Here is a 22,163-nt window from a genome sequence, read left to right on the forward strand (position 1 = left end):
TGGTCCTCTTTGGATTCCTCTTATTTAGGGTTCTCTGTACTTCCTGGACTTGTAAGTCTATTTCTTTCACCAGTAGGGAAAGTTTTCTGTCATTATTTCTTTCAATATACTGCTCTCTCTCATCTTCTGGCCCCCCCAAAATCCGGATGTTGGTACGCTTAATGCCATCCCAGAGGCTTCTTACACTATCCTCACACTTTGGGATTTTTTTTTTTCTTTCTGCCTCTCTGGTTGGGTGTTTTTTATTTCCTCATATTCCAGATCTTTGGTTTGACTCTTGTGATAGGTTGAACTACAGTTGAGTTTCTGTATATTCTTTATTTCACACAGTGTATGCTTAATTTCTGACTGGTCCTTTTCTTTTTTTTTTTTTTTTTTTGGTATTCTCATTAGGGTCCTTGAAGGTCTCTTCAAGTTTCTCAGTGGTTTTTAGAAGATTCTTGAGTTACTTTATAAATGTGATTCTGAATTCTGTGTCATCCAGTAGTTTACTTTCCTTCATCTCTCCCATTCGTGACATGCTTCTGTGACTCTACATTTTGGTAGCTTCCCTGTGTTGATGGAGTGGCTTTTTATGGTAAGTGGCCTATAGGGGCCAGTAGCTCAACTTTCCCAATCACCCAAAGTGGTTGCTCTTAGTACACTCCTTTGTGGGCTGAGTGCAAAGTCTTGGTGTAATTAAGCCTTGATTGCTGTTGGTACACTGGGAGGAATTGATCTACAAGACAATTGGCTGTGAGGACCCACTGTATCTATAATGGAAGAACTGCTGTGCTGGAGATACACTTATGGTGCAGACCTTGTTTCAGTTGGGCTTTGGTGCTCACTGAGTCTGCCTCCTGAATGTGTCACTTATGGATGTGAGGAGTTGAAATCTGATTTCCCACACTGACCACTAGGTACACTGGATTCTGGATCTCTAATGGGGTGCAGTCTAAAGCCAACCTGCAAGAGCTACAGCAAGAACAACAATCCTCTCCTCTCTGCTTGGAGCTTGAAAGCTTTGAAACTGTCTGCACCAGGTTGCTTGGAGCTTGGGTTTGTTTGTAGATTTTGCTTGATGGAGTCTCAGGATGTCACTAAGCTAGGGCTTGGCCAACAACGATGGCTGCCAATCAGCAGCCTCTCCACCCTCGTCCCCTCGTCTCACGCCCCCTGACAGCAAACAATTATTCTTGAGCAAAGCTCTGCAAGCAAGCCACCCTCACTTTCTGACCCAATGACAGACAGTCTAGCTCAGGGGTCCTCAAACTTTTTAAAGTGGGGGCCAGATCACGGCCCCTCAGAGAGCTGGAGGGCCGGACTATATGAACTACTAATTCCTACTGTAACACCTCGGCTGCGCTCACTGCCCAAAAAACCTGGCGGGCCGGATCAGACTCCTCTGCGGGCCGCATGTGGCCCGCGGGCCGCAGTTTGAAGACGCCTGGTCTAGCTTCTCCCCAGAAACTGGATTTCAGAGAGGTTGTGAGATTGTCTCTCTTTGGGTTGAAGAAAGCAACGCCCTCCGCCAGCTGGGATCCACTACCAGCCCATAGTACGCGCACCCCCGTGCCTCAATTTTTCAGCGTTTGTGCCCTGAATGCTTCTTTTTCTTTTAGTCTAGTTGTAGAGCTTCCTTTCAGCCAGCTTTCCCATGGTTGTGGGTGATAGACATTTTGTCTTTTAGTTGTAGTTTTGAAATTGTTGTGCATGGCAGCAGTTTAGCTGTGTTTACCTAAACTGCAAGCTTGGATCCAAGACCTTCAGGAAGTTTTTTATTTCTTTCTTGATATCATTGGTAACCCATTCATTGTTTAATAAATGTTATTTAGTCCTCCACATGTTTGAGTGTTTTTACTATATATTTTTTTCATTATTTTATTAAGGTATTATATGTGTACATATCTTACCATTACCTTCCCCCCACCCCACTCCCATACATGCCCTCACCCCCAAGAGTTTTGCATCTATTGGTTATGCTTATATGAATGCATACAAACCCTTCGGTTGATCTCTTCTCCTCCCTATCCCTTCCTAACCTTCCCACTGTAATTTGACAGTCTGTTTGTTGCTTTACTGCCTCTGTGTCTATTTATTTGTTCATCAGCTTATAATGTTCTTTATTATCCATAAATGAGTGAGATCATGTGGTGTTTTTCTTTCATTGACTGGCTTATTTTACTCGGCATAATGTTCTCCAATTCCATCCAGGTTGCTGCAAATGGTAACTATTCCTTCTTTTTTATGGCAGCATGGTATTCCATTGTGTAAATGTACCATAGTTTTCTGATCCAGTCATCTGCTGATGGGCACCTAGGCTGTTTCCAATTCTTAGCTATTGTAAATTGTGCTGTTATGAACATAGGAATGCATATATCCTTTTTGATTGGTGTTTCTAGTTTCTAAGGATTTATTTCTGAGTGGGATTACTGGGTCAAATGGGAGTTCCATTTTCAGTTTTTTGAGGAAACTCCAAATTGTTCTCCACAGTGGCTGCACCAGTTTGAATTCCCACCAGCAGTGCATGAGGGTTCTTTTTTCTTCACATTCTCGCCAGCACTTGTTATTTGTTGATTTGTTGATGATAGCCATTCTGAAAGGTGTGAGATGGTACAGCATTGTCATTTTGATTTGCATCTCTTGGATAATTAGTGACTTTGAGCATGTTTTCATGTGTCTTTTGGTGTTCCTTCTTTCTCCTTTTCAAAAGATTCTATTTAGGTCTGTTGTCCATGTTTTTTTATTGGATCATTTATCTTCCTTTTATTAAGTTGTATAAGCTGCCTATAGATGTTGGAGATTAAACCTTTATTAAAATAACATTTGCAAATATGTTCTCCCATACAGTGGGCTTTCTTGTTGATGGTTTCTTTTGCTGTGCAGAAGCTTTTTATTTTAATGCAGTCCCATTTGTTTATTTTCTCTTTAGCTTCCATTGCCCTAGGGGCAGTATCAGTGAAGAAGTTCTTTTGGCATATGTCTGAGATTTTGCTGCCTGTGGATTCCTCTAGTATTTTTATGGTTTCCTGTCTCATGTTTAAGTCCTGTATCCATTTTTAGTTTATTTTTGTTTATGGTGTAAATTGGTGGTATGATTTTTTTTTTTTTTGCATGTATCTGTCCAATTTTCCCAACACCATTTATTGAAGAGACTGTCTTGACTCCATTATATGTTCATGCCTCCTTTGTCAAATATTAATTGAGCATAGTGGTTTGGATCGTTTTCTAGGTTCTCTATTCTATTCCATTGATCTATATGTCTGTTCTGTGCCAGTACCAAGCTGTTTTGAGAACAGTTGCTATGTAATACAGCTTGAAATCTGGTATTGAGATACCTCCTACTTTATTCTTCTTTCTCAGGATTGCTGTGGCTATTCGTGGTCTTTTTTATTCCAGATGAATTTTGGAGAGGTCTTTCTAGTTCTGTGAAATACGATCTGGTATTTTAAATATATATTTTATTGATTTTTCACAGAGAGGAAGAGAGAGGGATAGAGAGTTAGGAACATCGATGAGAGAGAATCATCCATCAGCTGCCTCTTGCACACCCCCTACTGGGGATGTGCTCACAACCACGGTACATGCTCTTGACCGGAATCGAACCCGGGACCTTTCAGTCCGCAGGCCAATGCTCTATCCACTGAGCCAAACCGGTCCCAGCTGATCTGGTATTTTAATTTGGAGTGCATTAAATCTATAGATTGGGTAGTATGGACATTTTAATGATGTCAATTCTACCAATCTATGCATATGGTATGTTCTTTCATCTGTTTATGTCTTCCTCTATCTCTTTTTTCAGTGTCCAGTAGTTTTCCGAGTACCGGTCTTTTACGTCTTTAGTTAAGTTTATTACTAGGTATCTTAATTTTTTTTGATGTGATGGTAAATGGGATTGTTTTTTTTAGTCTGTCTCTCTGTAAGTTCACTATTGGTATATAGAATTCCTTTCCTTTTTTAAGTCTATTAATTTTTTTATGGAGTCTTTTGGGGTTTTATGTACAATATCATGTTATTTGCAAATAAGGACAGCTTTACTTCTTCTTTTCAATTTGGATGCCTTTTATTTCTTCTTCTTGTCTAATTGCGATGGCTAATACTTTCAGTACTATGTCAAACAGGAGTGGTGAGAGTGGGCATCCCTGTCTTGTTCCTGTTCTTAGGGGAAATAGTTGCCCATAGAGTATGATGTTTGCTGTGGGTTTATCATATTTAGCTTTTATTATGATGAGGTATGATCCTTCTATTCCCACCTTGTTTTGAGAGTTTTTTTTTCAGGGAAGGATGTTGGATTTTGTCAAATGCTTTTTCTGTATCAATTGATATTACTATTAGATTTTTATCTCAATTTGTTTATGTGATGTATCACGTTTATTGATTTGCAGATATTGTATCATCATTGCATTCTTGGGATAAATCCTACTTGGTCATGGTGTATGATCTTTCTGATATACTGCTGGAGCCCATTTGCTAGAATTTTGTTGAGGATTTTGGCATCTATGTTCATAAGCGATATTAGCCTATAATTCTCTCTCATTGTGTTGTCTTTATCTGGTTTTGGTATTTGGGTGATGCTGATTTCATAGAAGGAACTTGGAAGTGTTCCTTCCTTTTAAATTTTTTGGTATAGTCTGAGGAGGGTAGGTTTTAGTTCTTCCTTGAATGTTTGGTTAAACTCTCCTGTGAAGCTGTCTGGCCCTGGGCTTTTGTTTGCTCGAAGCTTTTTTATGATTGCCTCAATTTCTTCCATAGTTACTGGCCTATTAAGCTGTTTAGATTCTTCCTGATTGAGTTTTGGATGGTTATATTTTTCTAGGAACATGCCCATTTCCTCCAGGTTGTCCATTTTGTTGGAATAGAGTTGTTCGTAGTATTTTTTAACAATCCACTGTATTTTGACGGGCTCTGTTGTTATTTCTTCTCTTTCATTTATGATTTTGTTTATTTGGGTCCTCTTTGCTTCTTGGTGAGCCTTCCTAGAGGTTCATCAATCTTGTTTATCCTTTCAAAGAACCAGCTCTTGGTTTTGTTGATATTTTTTTTCTTTGGTCTGTATGTCGTTTATCTCCATTCTGATCTTTATTATTTTCTTCCTCTACAGGGGGCTTTTCTTATTGCTCTTTTTCTAACTCTTTGAGTTGTAGGGTTAGGTAATTTATTACCATTGTATCTTGTTTTTTGCAGTAGGCTTGTAGAGCTATAAACTTCCCTCTCAAGACTGTTTTTCCTGTGTCCCATAGATTTTGGATTATTGTGTTTACATTGTCATTTGTTGCCATGATGTTTTTTTATTTCTTCCTTGATCTCTCTGGTGACTCAGTCATTCTTTAATAGAATGCTATTTAGTCTCCATTTGTTTGATTTTTTTGCATTGTTTTTATTGTAATTTATTTCCAGTTTCATGCCGTTGCGATCAGAAAAGATGCTTGCTATGATATATATCTTCTTGAATTTGAAGAGAGTTTGCCTATATCACAGCATATGGTCTATCTTTGAAAATAACCATTGTACACTGAAAAGAATGTATATTCTGTGGCTTTGGGGTGAAATGTTCTGAAGATGTCAATTCCATCTAGTAAATCATTTAGGATTGATGTTTCCTTGCTGGTTTTTTGTTTAGAAAATTTGTCCAATGGTGATAATGGGGTATTAAAGTCTCTTAATATGATCGTATTGCTGTTAATCTCTCCCTTGATATCCACCAGGAGTTTTTATATATATTTGGGTGCACCTATATTGGGTGTGTATATGTTTATCAGAGTTATTTCTTCTTGTTGGATTGCTCCCTTAAGTATTATGAAGTAGCCTTCCTTATCTCTTGTTATGTCCTTCAGTTTCAGATCTGATTTGTCAGATACAAGTGTTGCTACCCCAGCTTTTTTTTTTTCTTTTTTTTTTTTTTTCCCATTTCCCTTCGCCTGGAAAACCTTTTTCCATCTGGTCGCCCTCATTCTGTGTGCATCTTTTTTTCTGAGGTGGGTTGCTTGTAGACAGCAGATATATGGGTCTTGTTTCTTATCCAATCTGTTACCCTATGTCTTTTGATTGGGGCATTTAATCCCCTTACATTTAAAGTTATTACTGATAGGTACTTATTTGTTGCCATTTTTATTCTATACCCCTGTGTTCCTTCTTCGCTTTCCATTTCTTTTTTTACAGTAGATCCTTAAGCGTTTTTTGCATTGCCGGTTTGGTGGTGATAAGGTCCCTTAGTCCTTTTTGTCTGTGAACCTCCTGATTTCACCTTCAATTTTGATTTATAGCTTTGCTGGGTACAGTATTCTTGGTTTCAGACCCTTCCTTTGCATGAGTTTTTATATTTCATTCCATTCCCTTTTGGCCAGAGGAGTTTCTGTTGAGAAATCAGTTGCTAGTCTGATGGGGATTGCTTTATATGTAACTTTCTGTCTCTCTCTGGCCACTTTTAAGATTCTTACTTTGTCGTTGGTGTTTACCAATTTAAGTATAATGTGCCTTGGCATTAGACTTTTTGGGTTCATTTCGCTTGGGACTCTGAACTTCTTGGATTTGTGTGGGGGTTTTTCTTCCCTCTATCAGGAAAGTTTTCTGTCATTTTTTCAAACAGTTTTTCTATTACTTGCTCAATTTCCTTTCCTTCTAGAATCCCTATTATGTGGATGCTGTTTTGTTTCGTGTTGGCCCGAAGTTCCCTTAAGCTCTCCTTTTGCTTTTTAATTTTTTTTTCTTAAAGCTGCTCTATTTCGGTATTTTTTCCCATCTTGTCTTCTAGCTCACTGATGCAGACCTCTGCTTCTTCTAGTCTAGTCTTGGTGCTTTCTATTGAGTTCCTTAGAGCAGCGATGTCATTTTTCATTCTTCTTGGTTCTTCTTCATTTCCTCTTGGTTTTTACTCATATTTTCCAATTTGTCTTCTATTCTTTTCATCCACCTTATGACCATTTCTCTGAATTCTTTCTCTAGTAGGTTGCTTGCCTCTAATTCGTTTACTTCCTTTTCTGGTGATTCCTACTTTTTTTCAATATGCAGGCTGTTTCTTTGTCTCTCTCTGGTCTCTCTTCTCTGGATGTCTGTTTATGTAGTTCTCTGTCTCTCCTGCATTGATTTAAAGGCACAAAATACAACACAACCAGGTACAACACACAAGGCACTTAACAGAAATGTATTCATGATATTAATAATCTCCAATAAAGGTGAATACCAGAGAAAGGCAAATTAGGGGATAGGAAAGATAGAAGAGCAAAGAGAGAGAGAGAGAGAGAGAGAGAGAGAGAGAGAGAGAGAGAGAGAGAGAGAGAGAGAGAGAGAGAGAGAGAAAAGAAAAGAAAGAAGAAAGAGGAGTGTCCCTATGAAATTGGGAAAAGGAAAAAAAAATAAGAGAGTCAAGAACAAGACTAAGAGAGTAAAAGGGGAACAAACTATATATATGGGAAGAAAACTCCAATAGAACAACCATTAATCCCAGCAAATGTCAGCAACAAGTATCTGGAGATTAATACAAACTACAACACCAACTAATATCAAACGAGGCAAGGCAAAACAGAACAAGCAAACAAAAAAAACAAACAAAAAAAAAAAGAATAAGCAAAACAATCTCACAAAAAAAAGCATAAAAATTTGATATAATCAACATTCAAGCTAACAATAACAAAAGGACAGAGAGAAAAGCCATTTTTTGGATAGTTAAGATATTAAAGAGAGAGGTGAGTATGATCTTGGAGCAGGAGTTTGGAAATTAGATATATAAGTAAAGTTAAATTTTAGCATGGGGTAAACAGAAAGAATCAGGAAAATTTAAAGCAGGAAATGGTTAAAATAAACAGGACACCAAAAGTGGAAAGGTTAGGAAGAGAGTGATGGCTTAAAGGCAGAGTTGATATAGGGCAAAATGATGCTAAAGGAAAGATTAAAATAGAATGTAGAACACTAATCCCAAAGTAAAATAAAGAGAAAATGACACTTTTTTAAAAAAAAGTAAAATATTAGCAATAATCTGATTGAAAATAAAAACATAAAATTAAAAAGGTAAAATCAAGTGAGGAAAAAAAATTAAAAAATTAGTTTCTTAAATAAAGCATGCAAAAAATGAAAATTTAAAAATAAGAATGTACAGTAGTGAAAGTCATTCATATCCTCTATTTTTCTGTTTGGCACGCCTGTTTCCCAGTCTGGACAATATTGCAGTTCCCTGTGTTCCACTGCTCCACAGTTTTGTAAGCCATTCATGATTTTTAAGCAGGCGGTATCTTAATTTTTCATATTTCTTTATTTTTATTTCACAAGAGTCAATTTGTGATTCAGCCCCTGGGTGGCAGCATTTCTGGATTGACTTCCAGTTCTCTGACCTCTCTAGCTTTCTTTTCCTATGGCACTTAATACCAGTTTGTGGAGGTGGGTTGCCCCACAGCTGGCTCTCCGATCACCAGGTTCCAGTAAAACAACTTTCCCCTGCAGTCTCCCAAGGCATCCCCAACTGGGTGATCTTGGTTAGTAATCAGAAACAAGGAAATGAAGGAAAAAAAGCCCAAGTGCACAAGCAATGGGTCCATGCTCAATTCTAAGCAGCCTGCACACCTTTGAAACTTCTAGGGTATCCCTTTGCGCTACATCAAAATGAGCTGCTTTTTAGAGATCCCTTCTATTAGTAGCTCTGAGGATCCCCTTTCGCATTCATGGATCACACTAGCCCCAACAGCCACGGACTTTTTTAGGCACAGACTTTTCCGGTCCCAAGCTTCTGCAGCACGTGCGTTTCTTTCACACCAGGACCAGAGACCTCACCTTATCCCAGGTCAAATCTAACCTTTCTGTGGTGGAGTGAAGAGCTCCTTTGAATCCGCATGTTTGCGCCAATTGGAGACCAGTGTTCTGGTTCTCCCAACTGTTCAGTGGTTGCTGCAGTTGTGGATTTTCAGGCTTCTGATAAGATCCACTTTCCCTATCAAGATTGTGTGGGTTCTTCATCCGAGCCCATATCTACTGTAGTTTATTTCTAATTTTATTCCATTGTGATCTGAGAAGATGTTTGTTAAGATTTCAGTCTTCTTAAACTTTTAGATACTTTTTTGTGTCCTGACATCCATGTGCACTTGAGAAAAATGTGTAATTTGCAGATGTGTGGTGAAATGTTCCATAAATGTCAATTAAACCCATCTCATCCAGTGTGTCATTTAGATTATCTATTTCCTTGTTAATTTTTGTCTGGAAGATCTATCCAGTGAAGTCAGTGGGGTATTAAAGTCCCCTACTGTGACTATATCACTGTCGATCTCTCCCTTAAAGAAGTTTTTTCAAAATATATTTAGGTACTCCTTTATTGGTTGCATATCTATTTTCCAGGGCTCTGTACTCTGGTTGGATCTATCCCTTTAATATTATACTAGAGGTTGGGGGGTTGTCGTCCCCTCAGTCCAGCCTGTGCCCTCTCACAGTCTGGGTGTCCTTAGGGTACATCCTTAGCATTGCCTCAGAGGCCGGAGAGACTCCTGCCACTGCCACTGTGCTTGCCAGCTGTGAACCCAACTTCCGATTGATTGGTGCTCCTCCTGTGGGAATGCACTGACCACCAGGGGGCAGCTTCTGCATTGAGCATCTGCCCCCTGGTGGTCATTGCACATCATAGTGACTGGTCATTCTGTTTGATCAATTTGCATGTTACTCTTTTATTAGATAAGATAGTGACTTTTATTGTGTCTTTTGATGGCCTTAGTTTTGAAGTCTATTTTGTCAGATATGAGTATTGCTAGCCTAGCTTTATTTTTCTCATTTCCCTGGAATATTTTTTTCTCATTCCTTCACTCTCACCTTGTTTCGGTTTTTTGTTCTGAGGTGAGTCTCTTGTTGACAGCATATAACTGGGTTATGTTTTTGTATCCATTCAGGTACCCTGTGTTTTCATTGGAACATTTAATCCATTTATATTAAGGTTATTAGTGATAGGTACTTATTTCTTGCCACTTTATTTTTTTTTAAATATTTTTTATTGATTTCAGAGAGGAAGAGGGAGAGAGAGAGATAGAAACATCAATGATGAGAATCATTGATTGGCTGTCTCCTGAACGCCCCTCCCCCCCACTGGGGATTGAACTCACAACCCGGGCATATGCCCTTGATTGGAATCAAACCTTAGACCCTTTAGTCCGCAGGCCGATGCTCTATCCACCGAGCCAAACTGACTAGGGCACCATTTTGATTCTTTATGCCTATATCTCTCTCTTATATATATTTGTTTTTCTTATTACCGCAGTCCATTTAACATTTCTTGCAGTACAGGCTTAGGGGCGATAAATTCATTTAGCCTTTTTTGTCTGTGAAGCTCTTTATTTTATCTATTTTGAATGATTACCTTGCCTTGGTTTAGTAATTATAATCTTGGTTTCAGAACCTTAATTTCTATTACCTAGGGTACTTCATGCCATTCCCTTCTGGCTTGTAGAGTTTCTAATGAGAAATCAGCTGACAGCTATATGGGAACTCCTTTGTAGGGAGCAAATTGCTTTTCTCTTGCTGCCTTTACAATTCTCTCTTTGTAGTTTTGGCTTTTTAATTATGTTGTGTATGGTCATGGGCCTCTTTGGGTTCTTACTTGGAGCTCTTTGTGCCTCCTGAACTTGTATGCCTTTCCAGGTTAGGAAAGTTTTCTGCTGCTATTTCTTCAAACATGTTCTCTATCCTTTGCTCACTTTCTTCTTTTTGTGGTACTCCGGTGACTTGAATATTTCTAGATTTCTTTTTTTTTTTTGGTTCTCTGAGTGAATTTTTTTTATACCCTCTCTTCTAATTCACAGGTTCAATCTTCAGCTTCCCCTTATCTGTTTTGTATTCTTTCCTTTGTGTTCTTTATTAGTCCTATGTCATTTTTCAGACTTACTGTTGAGCATCTTTGCCATCATTATTCTGAGCTATATATTTGATAAATTTCTTATCTCCATTAATTTTGCTCTTTTGGAGAATTCTCCTATTCTTTCATTTGGGGCTTTTTCCTTTTTTTTTTTTCTTTTTTTTTTTTTTTGTCTCCCCGTTTTAGCTGCTCGTTTGGGTTTGTATCTATTAGGTAGATCTGCTATAACTCTCAATCTCTAGTGCAGGAAAGTATTAGAGGCTGTTTGTGACTGGTCCTCAGTACCCTGATTGGCGCTAAAAGCAATCCATAGCTTGTGGCTCCCTTAACTGGGACTGGATGCCTTTGGAAAGGACCAAGATGTGCACCAGAGTTTGCTTTTCCTAGTCCTGAGCTCCAGAATAGATCAGGCAAAGATGTAAAGCTTCAGAGACCTGTGTCTGCCTACAATCCCACTGGCACTCAGTCTTGATTAGCCTCAGCCTCTTGACCACAGAGTGGGGCAAGAGGTCTTCCAACTGAGTAGGGCAACTGCCTTCCCCCAGGAAAAACCTTCTGGATAGCAATGGTCTGCTGGAGAAAGATGTCCTCTGCAGTGTGATTATTGGTGGAAGTATTGATTTTTATACAGGAATTTACTTTGTGTATTATATTTCTTATTATAAATTTAAGCCCAGTTGAGTTTTTTAGTTTGGTTGTAGTTGAAGTTTACTGAAGCACTTAAAACAACTTTTTGTGTGTGTCATAGGCAAAGAAAAAATTTTTAGGTTTATTTTTATTTAATGAATTTCACTTGTGATTACTTAAACTGCTTGTCACCTTTATTCCTCTAAAGTTTGAATTATAGTGTTCAAGAGATGCCATTTTAAAAGAACTTTAGCTTAACCCACAATTGTCATGTCAGTCCACAGTTGTTGTTGATGTTTTTTTAGTGGGCTTTCTTGATCTCTACTTGAATATGGACATTCTGATGACGTACATAATTGAAAAATTTTCCCCTTTGATCTTTGGGATCCAATTTCTTTATGCAGTTTACTTTAGGGCCACTTAGTGTCAGGGTCGATGGATCTGGCTGGTTTTCAGTTTCAGGCACCCTCTCAACATGAGTAAACCCCTAAGCTATCATATTTTAGAATAATACATATCTTTAAGATAGATCAATACCCAACATTAAGTTTTTTGATGATTAGATTTTTCATACATTTAGCATCTCTTGTTTTGTAGTTCTTTCCCACATATCTAACAAATAGTACTGTGATTTAAGCAAACCACATATTTACTCTGTGTTGCATTTCCATTGATGTAGGCTTATAGAAGAACTCCCAATGGGATAGATCTAAACTGAGAGAAAAAAGTTTTAATGCATTTTTTATGGTGAATTATTTGAGGCCTGTGTGTCTGAAATCTTTTAGTTTTTACTTTAGATCTTTTCTTCTGATTATTGCTGAAAAAAGTCTGCTGTCATTCTCATCTTCAGACATCTACATAATACAACTTTTTCTTCTGGCTACTATTAAGATTTCTTGTCATCGTTTTATGTATTTTGATTTTGTTGTATCTTGGTATAATTTTCTTCATGACTCTTGTGCTTGAGATTTCTTGAGCCTCTTAAATGTGTTTATAGTGTTTATCAAGTTGGAAATTTTTAATCTATTGTTTTTTTAAATATTTATTTTGTCCATGTTCTACTTTGGAGACTCTTAATTATATGCATTAGTCGCCTGCAGTCATCTCACTATTAACTGATATTCTGTTTATTTTTCTTTTAATTATATTTTTCTCTCAGTGTTTTATTTAGGGTAGTTTTTGCTGAGATGATTTTTTTATTTTTTTAGAGACGGAAGAAGGGAGGAGGGAGGGAAAGAGAAAGAGAGAGATAAAGAAAGAGAGAGAGAGAGAATCTATATGAGAGAGATACATCAGTTTCCTTCCATATGCTCCTGACCACTAATTGAACCTGCAACATAGATATGTGCCTGACTGGGAATTGAAACTAAGCCACTTTAAGTTCACTAATATTCATCATGCCTAGTAGTCTACCTTTTACATACAAAATATAGTTATAATAACTTTTAATGCCATTGTTTATTAATGCTATTATCTGTGTCATTTCTGGGTCTGTTTCTGTTGTTTGTTGCACCCCCATTATGTGTTTTATTTTACTTCTTTTCATGCTTGGTAATATCTGCTTGAATGCCAGAAATTTTACCTGTTCAGTGCTATTATATATTTTTTTTATATTTTTGCTAATATTCTTTACTTTTCTTGGGGACACAGTTAAGTTACTTAGGAACTGTTTGAAGCTTCCTTTTTTTTGTTGTTTTTTGTTTTGTTAGACAGAATCACATTAGTCTTTTGTCTAGGGTTAATTTTCCCCAACTAGTGGAGCTGTACTCTTTTAAGTATTTTACTTGATGCCTTGTGAATTACAGTGTTTTTGTAGTCTGGCTTTTGGGAATAGCCTTGTGAGCCTTGGACATCATTTCTATGCCTCACATGCATATGCTAATCAGTACTTAGCTGAAATCTAGAGTGATCCCAGATCTTTAGAACTCTTTCTTTGTAGCTCACTCCTCTTATCTGTTACTCTAACCTTCTAACTCCAACTACTTTCCCTGCATAGACTCTCAGTTGCATTTCCTCAAATCACAGAGATTTCTGGTCACCAGGATTCCCTCTACTTACATTACAACCTAGAAATTCCTTCAGTCTGTAAGCAAGGGCAGGTGTAGTACTCACATCAATTCTTTTGCTGCTCTTAGTGATTGTCCCTTTTTAAGTTGGAAGTAAAAGTCCTAAGATTTAATTTTTTTTTTAAATTACATTTTGGTTGAGAAGGTGCATGAAAATACATTCCTGATAAAGAGAGTGAACTTTAGTGTCAGAATTCAGTCAAGGCTTAAATACTTTCTTTTGTGTAAGACACGATGTGTTGTGCAGTACACAGAAATATTAGACCTGTCCTCAGCTCTTGAAAAGAAACATAAAACAGTACAAATCAGCAAAAAGATGTGGGCACTCATAGTCTTGAATTCTGTTCCATCAAAAGCAAAAAATTGGTATAATTTCTATTGAATTCCCTTTCTCAAGATTTTTTGGAATCAAATAGATTCATACATTTATGAATGTATCATTTATCATTCATACATTTATGAATATCATTTATCAGCCATTTATCATCTCAGCTAAGAAATAATTTTACTAGTTACTATTCCTTACTCCATAGAATAATATATTACCTCTTTACTAGAGGCCTGTTGCACGAAATTCATTCATGGGGATCCCCTTAGCCCAGCCTGTACCCTCTCCAATCCAGGACCCCTTTGAGGATGTCCTGCTGCCAGTTTAGGCCTGATCCTGAGCATCAGGCCTTAACTGGCATCGGACATCCTTCACACAATCCTAGACTGATGGTTCCTAATTGCTCATCTGCCTGCCTGCCTGGTTGTGACTAATGCTGGCCTGATTGCCCCTCACTGCCTCTACGTGCCAGCCTGATCACCGCTAACTGCGCCCCCCTCCTGCCACCGCCCTGACAGCCCTTAACTGTCCTCCGCTGCTGGCCAGGTTGCCCCAGCCGCCCCCTCCCTGCCGGCCAGGTTGCCCCCAGCTGCCTCCCCACCCGCCGGCCTGGTCACCCCTTACTCCCCCCCCCCCCCCCCCCCCGCCACCAGCCTGGTAGCCCCCAACTGCCCCCCTCTGCCGGCCCAGTCACCCCTCACTGCCCCCGTTGCCAGCCTAATTGTCTCCAACTACCCTCCTGTGCCAGCCTGGTCTCCCCTAACTGCCCCCTCCTGTTGGCCCAGTCATCCCGAACTACCCCCTACCCCCCGCCGGTCTGGTTGCCCCACATAACCTGCTTGTTCAGTTGTTTTGTTGTCCCTCACTAATCCCCTGCTGGCCGGGTTGTAGGCAGCCATCCTGTGAGGGCATGGGGGCCAGTTTGCATATTACCTCTTTATTATATAGAATTGTTTAACCTTGCTTAATGAATTAAAAACATTATAGTATATGTCCTAATAAAACTGGGAAGATATTTTTTCAAGGGCAGAAATGCTCAGATACTGTATGGGCATGTAAAATTTTAAACCTATTTTTCCTACTGGGATAAAAGCAATGTAAGAGAGCTGAAAGAATGTGTTTGTGTGAGTAAAGGACTCTTACTTTGAGACATTATTCTTTACTTATATTATTTTGAATCAGGTAAAATCTGTGATACTATATTTGAGAGTGAGATCTTTAAAAGATTATTTGATTTCATAAAGAAGCACTCAGTTAACAAATACAGAGTGGTACCAGAGTAGGTCTACAGTTGTTCGTATGGAAAATGATACAATAATTAATAAACTAGTGGCCCAGTGCACAGATTTGTGCACATTGAAAGGAAATTAATTTTAATATCGCCCTTCACATTTTCTCTATAATAGAAGTATCTACCAAATTCACGATCAATAATGACAGATGGAAACACACAATGCCAGTGAGAGTTTTTTATGTATCACACATGCACAAGTCAACTTAGCCTTTTATAAATATAGAATAAACTTGCTTAATAGAATTTTATAAATATAGAATAAACTTGCATTTTTTAAAAAATATTTTATTGATATTTTGCAGAGAGGAAGAGAGGGATAGAGAGCTAGAAACATGGATGAGAGTGAATCATCAATCAGCTGCCAACTATAGCAATAAAGAGAAAAAATTGTATTCACTAAGAAAGCAAAACAGTCAAACTGTGTTTGGGAAGATAATTCAAACCGCAAAAAATGAGTGCAAATAGAAAATACTAAATTAGAACAAAAGAAGTGGGGCTACAAAAAAGAGGCATTCTGGTTGTAGAAGCACACTGTGGCTTCAGATAAAACTCCCTGTGTGCCATTGAAGACTAACTCAGAAGTACTTCTATACTAATAAAAGGGTAATATTCTAATTAGACTGGATAGACCCAGCATCTTCCAGTTATCTGGTTCTCCTTCCAGACAAAGCCCCTGTGCCAGAGACAGAGGCTGTTAGGGGCAATCAGGCCAGCAGGGGAAGCCTGTTAGGGATGATCAGGCTGGCTGGGGAGGGTGGTTAGGGGTGATCAGGCAGGCAGGCAGGTGAGTGGTTAGGCGCCAGTGGTCCCAGATTGTGAGAGGGATGTCATCCCCTGAGGGATGGAGAGGGTGCAGGCTGGCGGAGGAACACTCCTACTTCTACCCCCTCCCCCCATGCATGAATTTTGTGTACTGGGCCTCTAGTACCTTAATAAACTTATATTGTAAGTGAATATCATGTGCTCTTAGTATTTACAAATACACTACTACTGAAGAGGCATGTGAAGATTTTTGAATACTTAAACGCAAACTTAATTTCAAAAAAAAAGTTTGTATGAGAAAATTATACTTGGGGTTGCTTTTCTTTGTTTTTCAAGAATAAGTGACATTTATTATTTCTTTTAAGTGGAATTATTGTATAAGACAGGCTTTACATTTCTCCACTTATTTTTAGGGCCTGGAAGTAAACATTTAGTACTATATTGTTATAGTTAGATTTATTTATGTCTAACACAGTGGTTCCCAACCTTTTTTGGCCATGCCCCACCTAAGCATCTCTAAAATCCTGATGCCCCCCTGTGACATATTTCAAAAGTGAGTTCCTATTCACATGGAGGAAGCCTAAAAAGCCATTAACTTGGCTAAAGCTTCCAAAGAACATAGCATCCATGAAAGAGAAAAGTAACAGAACGAATGGACAGTTGAAGTACTGAGGAAGAAATCACTAAGAAATTGTTTAAAATAAGAATAATATGAAGTGATATGAAAAAATAGCAAATAAAATTTTGAAACAGAGAGAACTGAAATGCATAAATATGTCAATATATTTATATACTGTATATATAACCATAAGAAATGCAAAAAATTCACTGTTAATAACTCATTCTCAAATTGCCCCCTTAAAAATCAAATTACCTCCCTGTGGGGCATGTGCCCCACGTTGGGAACCACTAGTCTAATGTGTTCCAGAAGCCCTTAACTGATCTGTTTCTTCATCTCAATGCTCCCTTCATTTTCTGGTTCCACATAAGAATAAGGTAAAGTTTGACATTTTCCAAAATATTATTCTTGATAAAGCAATATTTTTGTTTAGGTGACAAACAGCATGTTTGGTGCTTCAAGAAAGAAGTTTGTAGAGGGGGTCGACAGTGACTACCATGATGAAAATATGTACTACAGCCAGTCTTCTATGTTTCCACATCGGTCAGAAAAAGATGTAAGTTAATAAGTTACATTGTGTTTACTTAGTCTGTCTCTTTCTGGTTCCTGAAAAGCAGTGTATGTACTGCAGTGTACCATCATTGGATGAATGACTATCTTTTAGGCACATTTCTAGGCCCACGGATAAGTTATATTCTCATGGGAGACAGAATGTTTTTTGATTCTCAAGTTGAGATATGGTAATGCTGTGGTAGGAAGTATTCAAAGACATGGGGTAAGCTTGGTACTGTTTTAAGATCAAAAATTTTTTTTTTAATTTATGAAATAACTTGTGTTGAAACACACATATAGAATAGAAAGATTTGCATAGATTTCAACCTATAATGACAGTCCTCAATGAAACTTTACCATTGCTTTGTAATCTAGCTATAATCCTAGGTCTCAGAAACAGCTTTATTCCATTGTTCAATTGTGGGGATGCAATAATAGAAAAATTTTTGAAGAACTATATTCAAGTTATGGAAGATCATATAGAGTTATGAATTAAATGCTTTGGAAGGCTAGTTTAATATTCCCATTTGAAATGAAAGGATTTAGGACATAGCCAAGTCATAATTAGCCAGTTGATAAAATATTTTAAATGAATTCAGTTGTTATTTTCAAATTCTGGTAAACTACTTTAAATTATACACCATATAGTAAATCTTCACTTAACATCATTAATAGGTTCTTGGAAACTGCAACTTTAAGCGAAATGATAGGTGACAAAACCAATTTTACAATAGGCTAATTAACATAAACAAGAGTTAAGTTCCTATGTCATATTTGGTCACAAAAAACATCATATTTCTAAAATCCCCAAAACAAATCTAATATTAAACATTGAAATAAACATGAGCTATATATACATTTAAGAAAGATTAATAAAAGCAATTAAGAGAATTATTTTCTAACCTGTTTTATTGCTTGATGCAAGGCAGGACCCAACCCTGGACAGGACACCACATCATTGAAGGGTTCCCTCATAAACACACTCACCCACACTCACTCAGACTGGGACACTTGGAACACGCCACTGAACCTAACAATATCTTTGGGACATGGGAGAAAGCCAGAGTAGAGTACCTAGAGAAAACCCACACAGACATGGGGAGAATGTGCAAATGCCATGCAGTCAATGCTCCCCACTGGGTATTGATCCCCTCTTCCCCTCACCAACACCACCAGCGTAATAGGAGAACCTATATAATTAGAAAAACCAGTTGCAGTCTTCTACTTTGTACTTTTCTTTATTCCCTTACAAATTTGCTGTTCATAATTTCTCATTCTCTCTAATAATATATTCTAGTTGTTAAGCTAATAAGATTTTTAGTGGTGTTTAAACAGTTATAAAATTCTAAGATTATGTAACAAATTCTTTCATTTTTTCATTAAAATTTATCCCTGTGTTTTTTAGAATTTCACAATTTGGCTTTACTAACTAGGTTAAGTTAGGATTTCAGTGGGCTCTTAAGATTTCTTCCCTGTTTTGGTGTTGTTCTCCTTTATATTTGAAAATTGTGTTATTTTGGCAACAAATTATCAGTTGCATTATTAGGGTTCTTATCAAATTATGTGTATAGTGGTTTTCTTTGTACTTAAGTGTACAATTTAATGACTCAGAATATGTCATCTAATTTATTTTGTTATGTTAGTGCTCTAATTATTTGCTATAAATTATAATAGAATTATATTTTACATAATTTGCTATATTTAGGTATTGATCTAGAGTGAAAGATTTTGGGATATCTCTGGTAGCATCACTGCAGAAACTATAAAACTAATTAGTGCGTGTTACTGTGATTATAGCAAAAGTTTATTTTGATGAGGAAATGGCAATGGAATGTTACTTATTGATGAAAAGCATTTCTTTCAGTTAGGAAGATATGAAAATTTCAAATTGATTCAGAACTAAGATATGTGAACAAAATGAATGCTAGAGATGTTTGTCTTCTAGAGAGCAAAGTTTTTAAGTCGGAATTATTTACATCCACTCTCATACTCACATATATTAGTTAGTATTCCAATCTAGTTGTCACAGAAATAACACAGAATGAATTGATTCATAAAACTTTTATTTAATTAAGAAGGTAATAAGACATAGGGATTAAGAATTTGGGCTCTAAAGCAGTAAAGGTATGTGTTTGGGTCTTGCCTTTGTCTATTAGCAAGAATTTTTCCAAGCCTCAGTTTTCTTTCTGTAAAATATACATATATACTGCTACTTATACGTTTTTGCTATTACTAATACTTTTTTAATTATAAAATAGTACAGGAAATTTTAAATATTCATGGGAGAAAGAAAAGTTACCCATAGTATTGATAGTCGGGAATAATTTATTAGTAAAATTTTAATTTTATACTTTAAATATTTTAATTTTAATAATGTTTATATCTTTGGGACATACATATTTTCTATTTGAAAGCTTTTAGCAATTTTTGTTTTCACCAACACACTATGCCCTCAAGAATACCAGCTGTTACCTCTAGATCTTTGCCAATAGACAAAAGAAACTTCCTGTTTTAATGTACAGTAAAATGTTGCTAAACTTTTACACATGCACACACATAGACTGATGTGTCTTTTCCATATAGTTATCAGCCATTTGTATTTTTTCCTTTGTGGACTATCCGTTTTTGTACTATTTTCTATTTCTCTATTGAGATGATGCCTTGTTTATTTGTTGGTGTTTTCTATATATAAGATTAAGAAAAATTGTCATTTGTTACAAATATTTTCTCAGTGTTTTGCTTTCTTTATAGTTTTTTAAATATAAAATATTTTTCTTTTTTACTGAATTTGATTCATCAGTCTTTTTTTATTGTTTGTTTTTTTTGTTTGTTTTGTTTTTTAAATATATTTTATTGATTTTTCACAGAGAGGAAGAGAGAGAGATAGAGTTAGGATCATTGATGAGAGAGAATCATTGATCAGCTGCCTCTTGCACACCCCCTACTGGGGATGTGCCCGCAGCCAAGGTACATGCCCTTGCCCAGAATCGAACCTAGGACCTTTCAGTCCACAGGCCGACGCTCTATCCACTGAGCCAAACCGGTCCCGGCTATTGTTTGTTTTTGAGATCATACTTAGACTTCTAGTGCTTTTGTGCTTCATTCTTCACATATAACTTACGTTCATTAGAAATGTATTTTGGTTTAAGGTGTGCATTTTATGGTGCCAGATTCCTCCTTACTCTGAATATCCACTTGTCCCTACACCATGTATAATTAGCTCACCAGTCAGAAAACTTTTCCATAAATGACCACATAATAAATATTTAAGGTTTTACATGCCAAGAGATTAACTAAATGATATTAAGTAGGTACTTATATAACTTTTAAAAATATTTTAAAAAACATTCTTGGTTCTTGACTCTGCAAGTATATGCAATATGCTAGATTTAGCCTGTGTTCAATAATTTGGCCTACTCTGAGTTAGGCCATTCATTAATGGCTAATTGAAATTTCTTCCATATTATATTCTAATGTTTGATGTACTCTTGGACCTATTACTAAACTCTTTTGTTCTGTTTATCATATTGATTCTATGGCAGAACTACAACATAGTTATAGTTTATAGACAATTTTCACATCTTAGATAAGGTCTTTCCTATCCATTATAAAAATTATTTTGACTATTGCACATTTATACTGGTATTTGTATCTTCTTTTAGAAGAATATGTCTGTTTTTGTTCCTGTTTTTTTTGTTTTTAATATTTTTATTGATTTCAGAGAGGAAGGGAGAGAGAAACAGCAATGATGAGAGAGAATCATTAATTGGCTGCCTCCTGCATGCCTCACACTGGGTATTGAGCCCACAGCTTGGGCATATGCCCTTGATCAGAATAGAACCCAGGACCCTTCAGTTCGTAGGCCAACGCTCTATTCACTGAGCCAAACCAGCTAGGGCCCTGTTGTTCTTTATACCTTTTAATATGTAGGTTTTTATAGTGTTTATTTTTATTGTATTTTTCTGATTGTTTTTTACTGTTATATAGAATAGTTTGTGTATATATTTATAACCTACTACCTTACAAAGTCTTTTATTAGTTTTTGTTGATTGGGAATGTGGATTCTAGAAATTGTACTATCAATATATGAGTTTATATCTCAACCACATGATTATTTACTAGCTATGTGTAAATAGTATTGGGCAAGTTAGTCTCTGTGTGTCTGTTTTCTCATCTATAAACTAGAAATAATATATGACTCATGATTGAATGAATAACTGTATGCAAAACTTTTAGTAGACAGGTAGTAAATATTAAATTTGCTATTGAATAATATATATGAATAATATTGTTTAATTCTCTTGGGTTTTTTAGGTTTTATGTATCATCTGCAAATTATTATTTTGTCTTTTATAAAACTTTTGAAGAGAAAAACATTTTAAATACTAAATGATGGATAATTTTGTAATTTTTTTCTCTCTGGGAATAGTAAAAAAAAAACAAAAACTTTAATTTGTAACTGGCTAGTGGTTGAGGGAATCTTTTTTTTTTTAATTACTTTTTTGATTAAGGTATCAGATATTTGTCCTCATCCCTCCCATTCCCATCCCAAACCCCTCCCCACACATGCAAGGGAATATTTAAGCCAATTATTTAAAATAAACCAACAACAAAAAACAACCAATTTTCTGATTTACACTATTCATAGAGCATAAAGTGTAACTTTTTAAAATCATATGCATGATTGTAGAAGTATATAGGAAACTGTTCTTTATGAGATTATTTGCTAATTAAATTGCTATGTACCGTATTTTTCGGACCATAAGACGCACTTTTTTTCCCCCAGAAGTGGGGGGGAAAAGTCCCTGCGTCTTATGGTCCAAATATAGCCTACACATATACTTTAAAAAAAAGTTTTTTTACTTGCCCGGCTCTGTGTGGTCTCTGTGTGCTTGCCCGGCTCTAAAATGGTTCTAAATGCTGCTGTTTACTTTACAGGGTTGATTACATGTGTTTATGACTGTGATGTTGGGTTTTAATGCACATAAAATATTTTAGGACACTATTTGTTTCAGAATCTTTTTTTCTTCATTTCCCTTCTCTAAAAACTGGTGCGTCTTATGGTCCGGTGCGTCTTATGGTCCGAAAAATATGGTAGTTGTTACTTTTTATTTTCC

General features: G+C 36.7%; 1 protein-coding gene across 14 annotated transcripts in view; it reads left to right on the plus strand.

Annotated features, from left to right (window-relative positions):
* CNOT2 (CCR4-NOT transcription complex subunit 2) overlaps positions 1-22,163 on the plus strand; it is a 119,602-nt gene that overhangs the window by 52,812 nt on the left and 44,627 nt on the right. For 11 of the 14 annotated variants that reach the window (XM_036455262.2, XM_036455251.2, XM_036455260.2 and 8 more), the window contains one exon: positions 16,928-17,050. The exons of the other annotated variants lie outside the window; for them this stretch is intronic. In XM_036455262.2, coding sequence (XP_036311155.1) covers positions 16,928-17,050 — 123 coding nt within the window. The remainder of the gene's footprint in view (positions 1-16,927; positions 17,051-22,163) is intronic. 14 annotated transcript variants of the gene reach the window in all.

This window comes from Pipistrellus kuhlii, unplaced genomic scaffold (assembly GCF_014108245.1).
Source record: "Pipistrellus kuhlii isolate mPipKuh1 unplaced genomic scaffold, mPipKuh1.p scaffold_m20_p_3, whole genome shotgun sequence".
NCBI lineage: Eukaryota > Metazoa > Chordata > Mammalia > Chiroptera > Vespertilionidae > Pipistrellus > Pipistrellus kuhlii.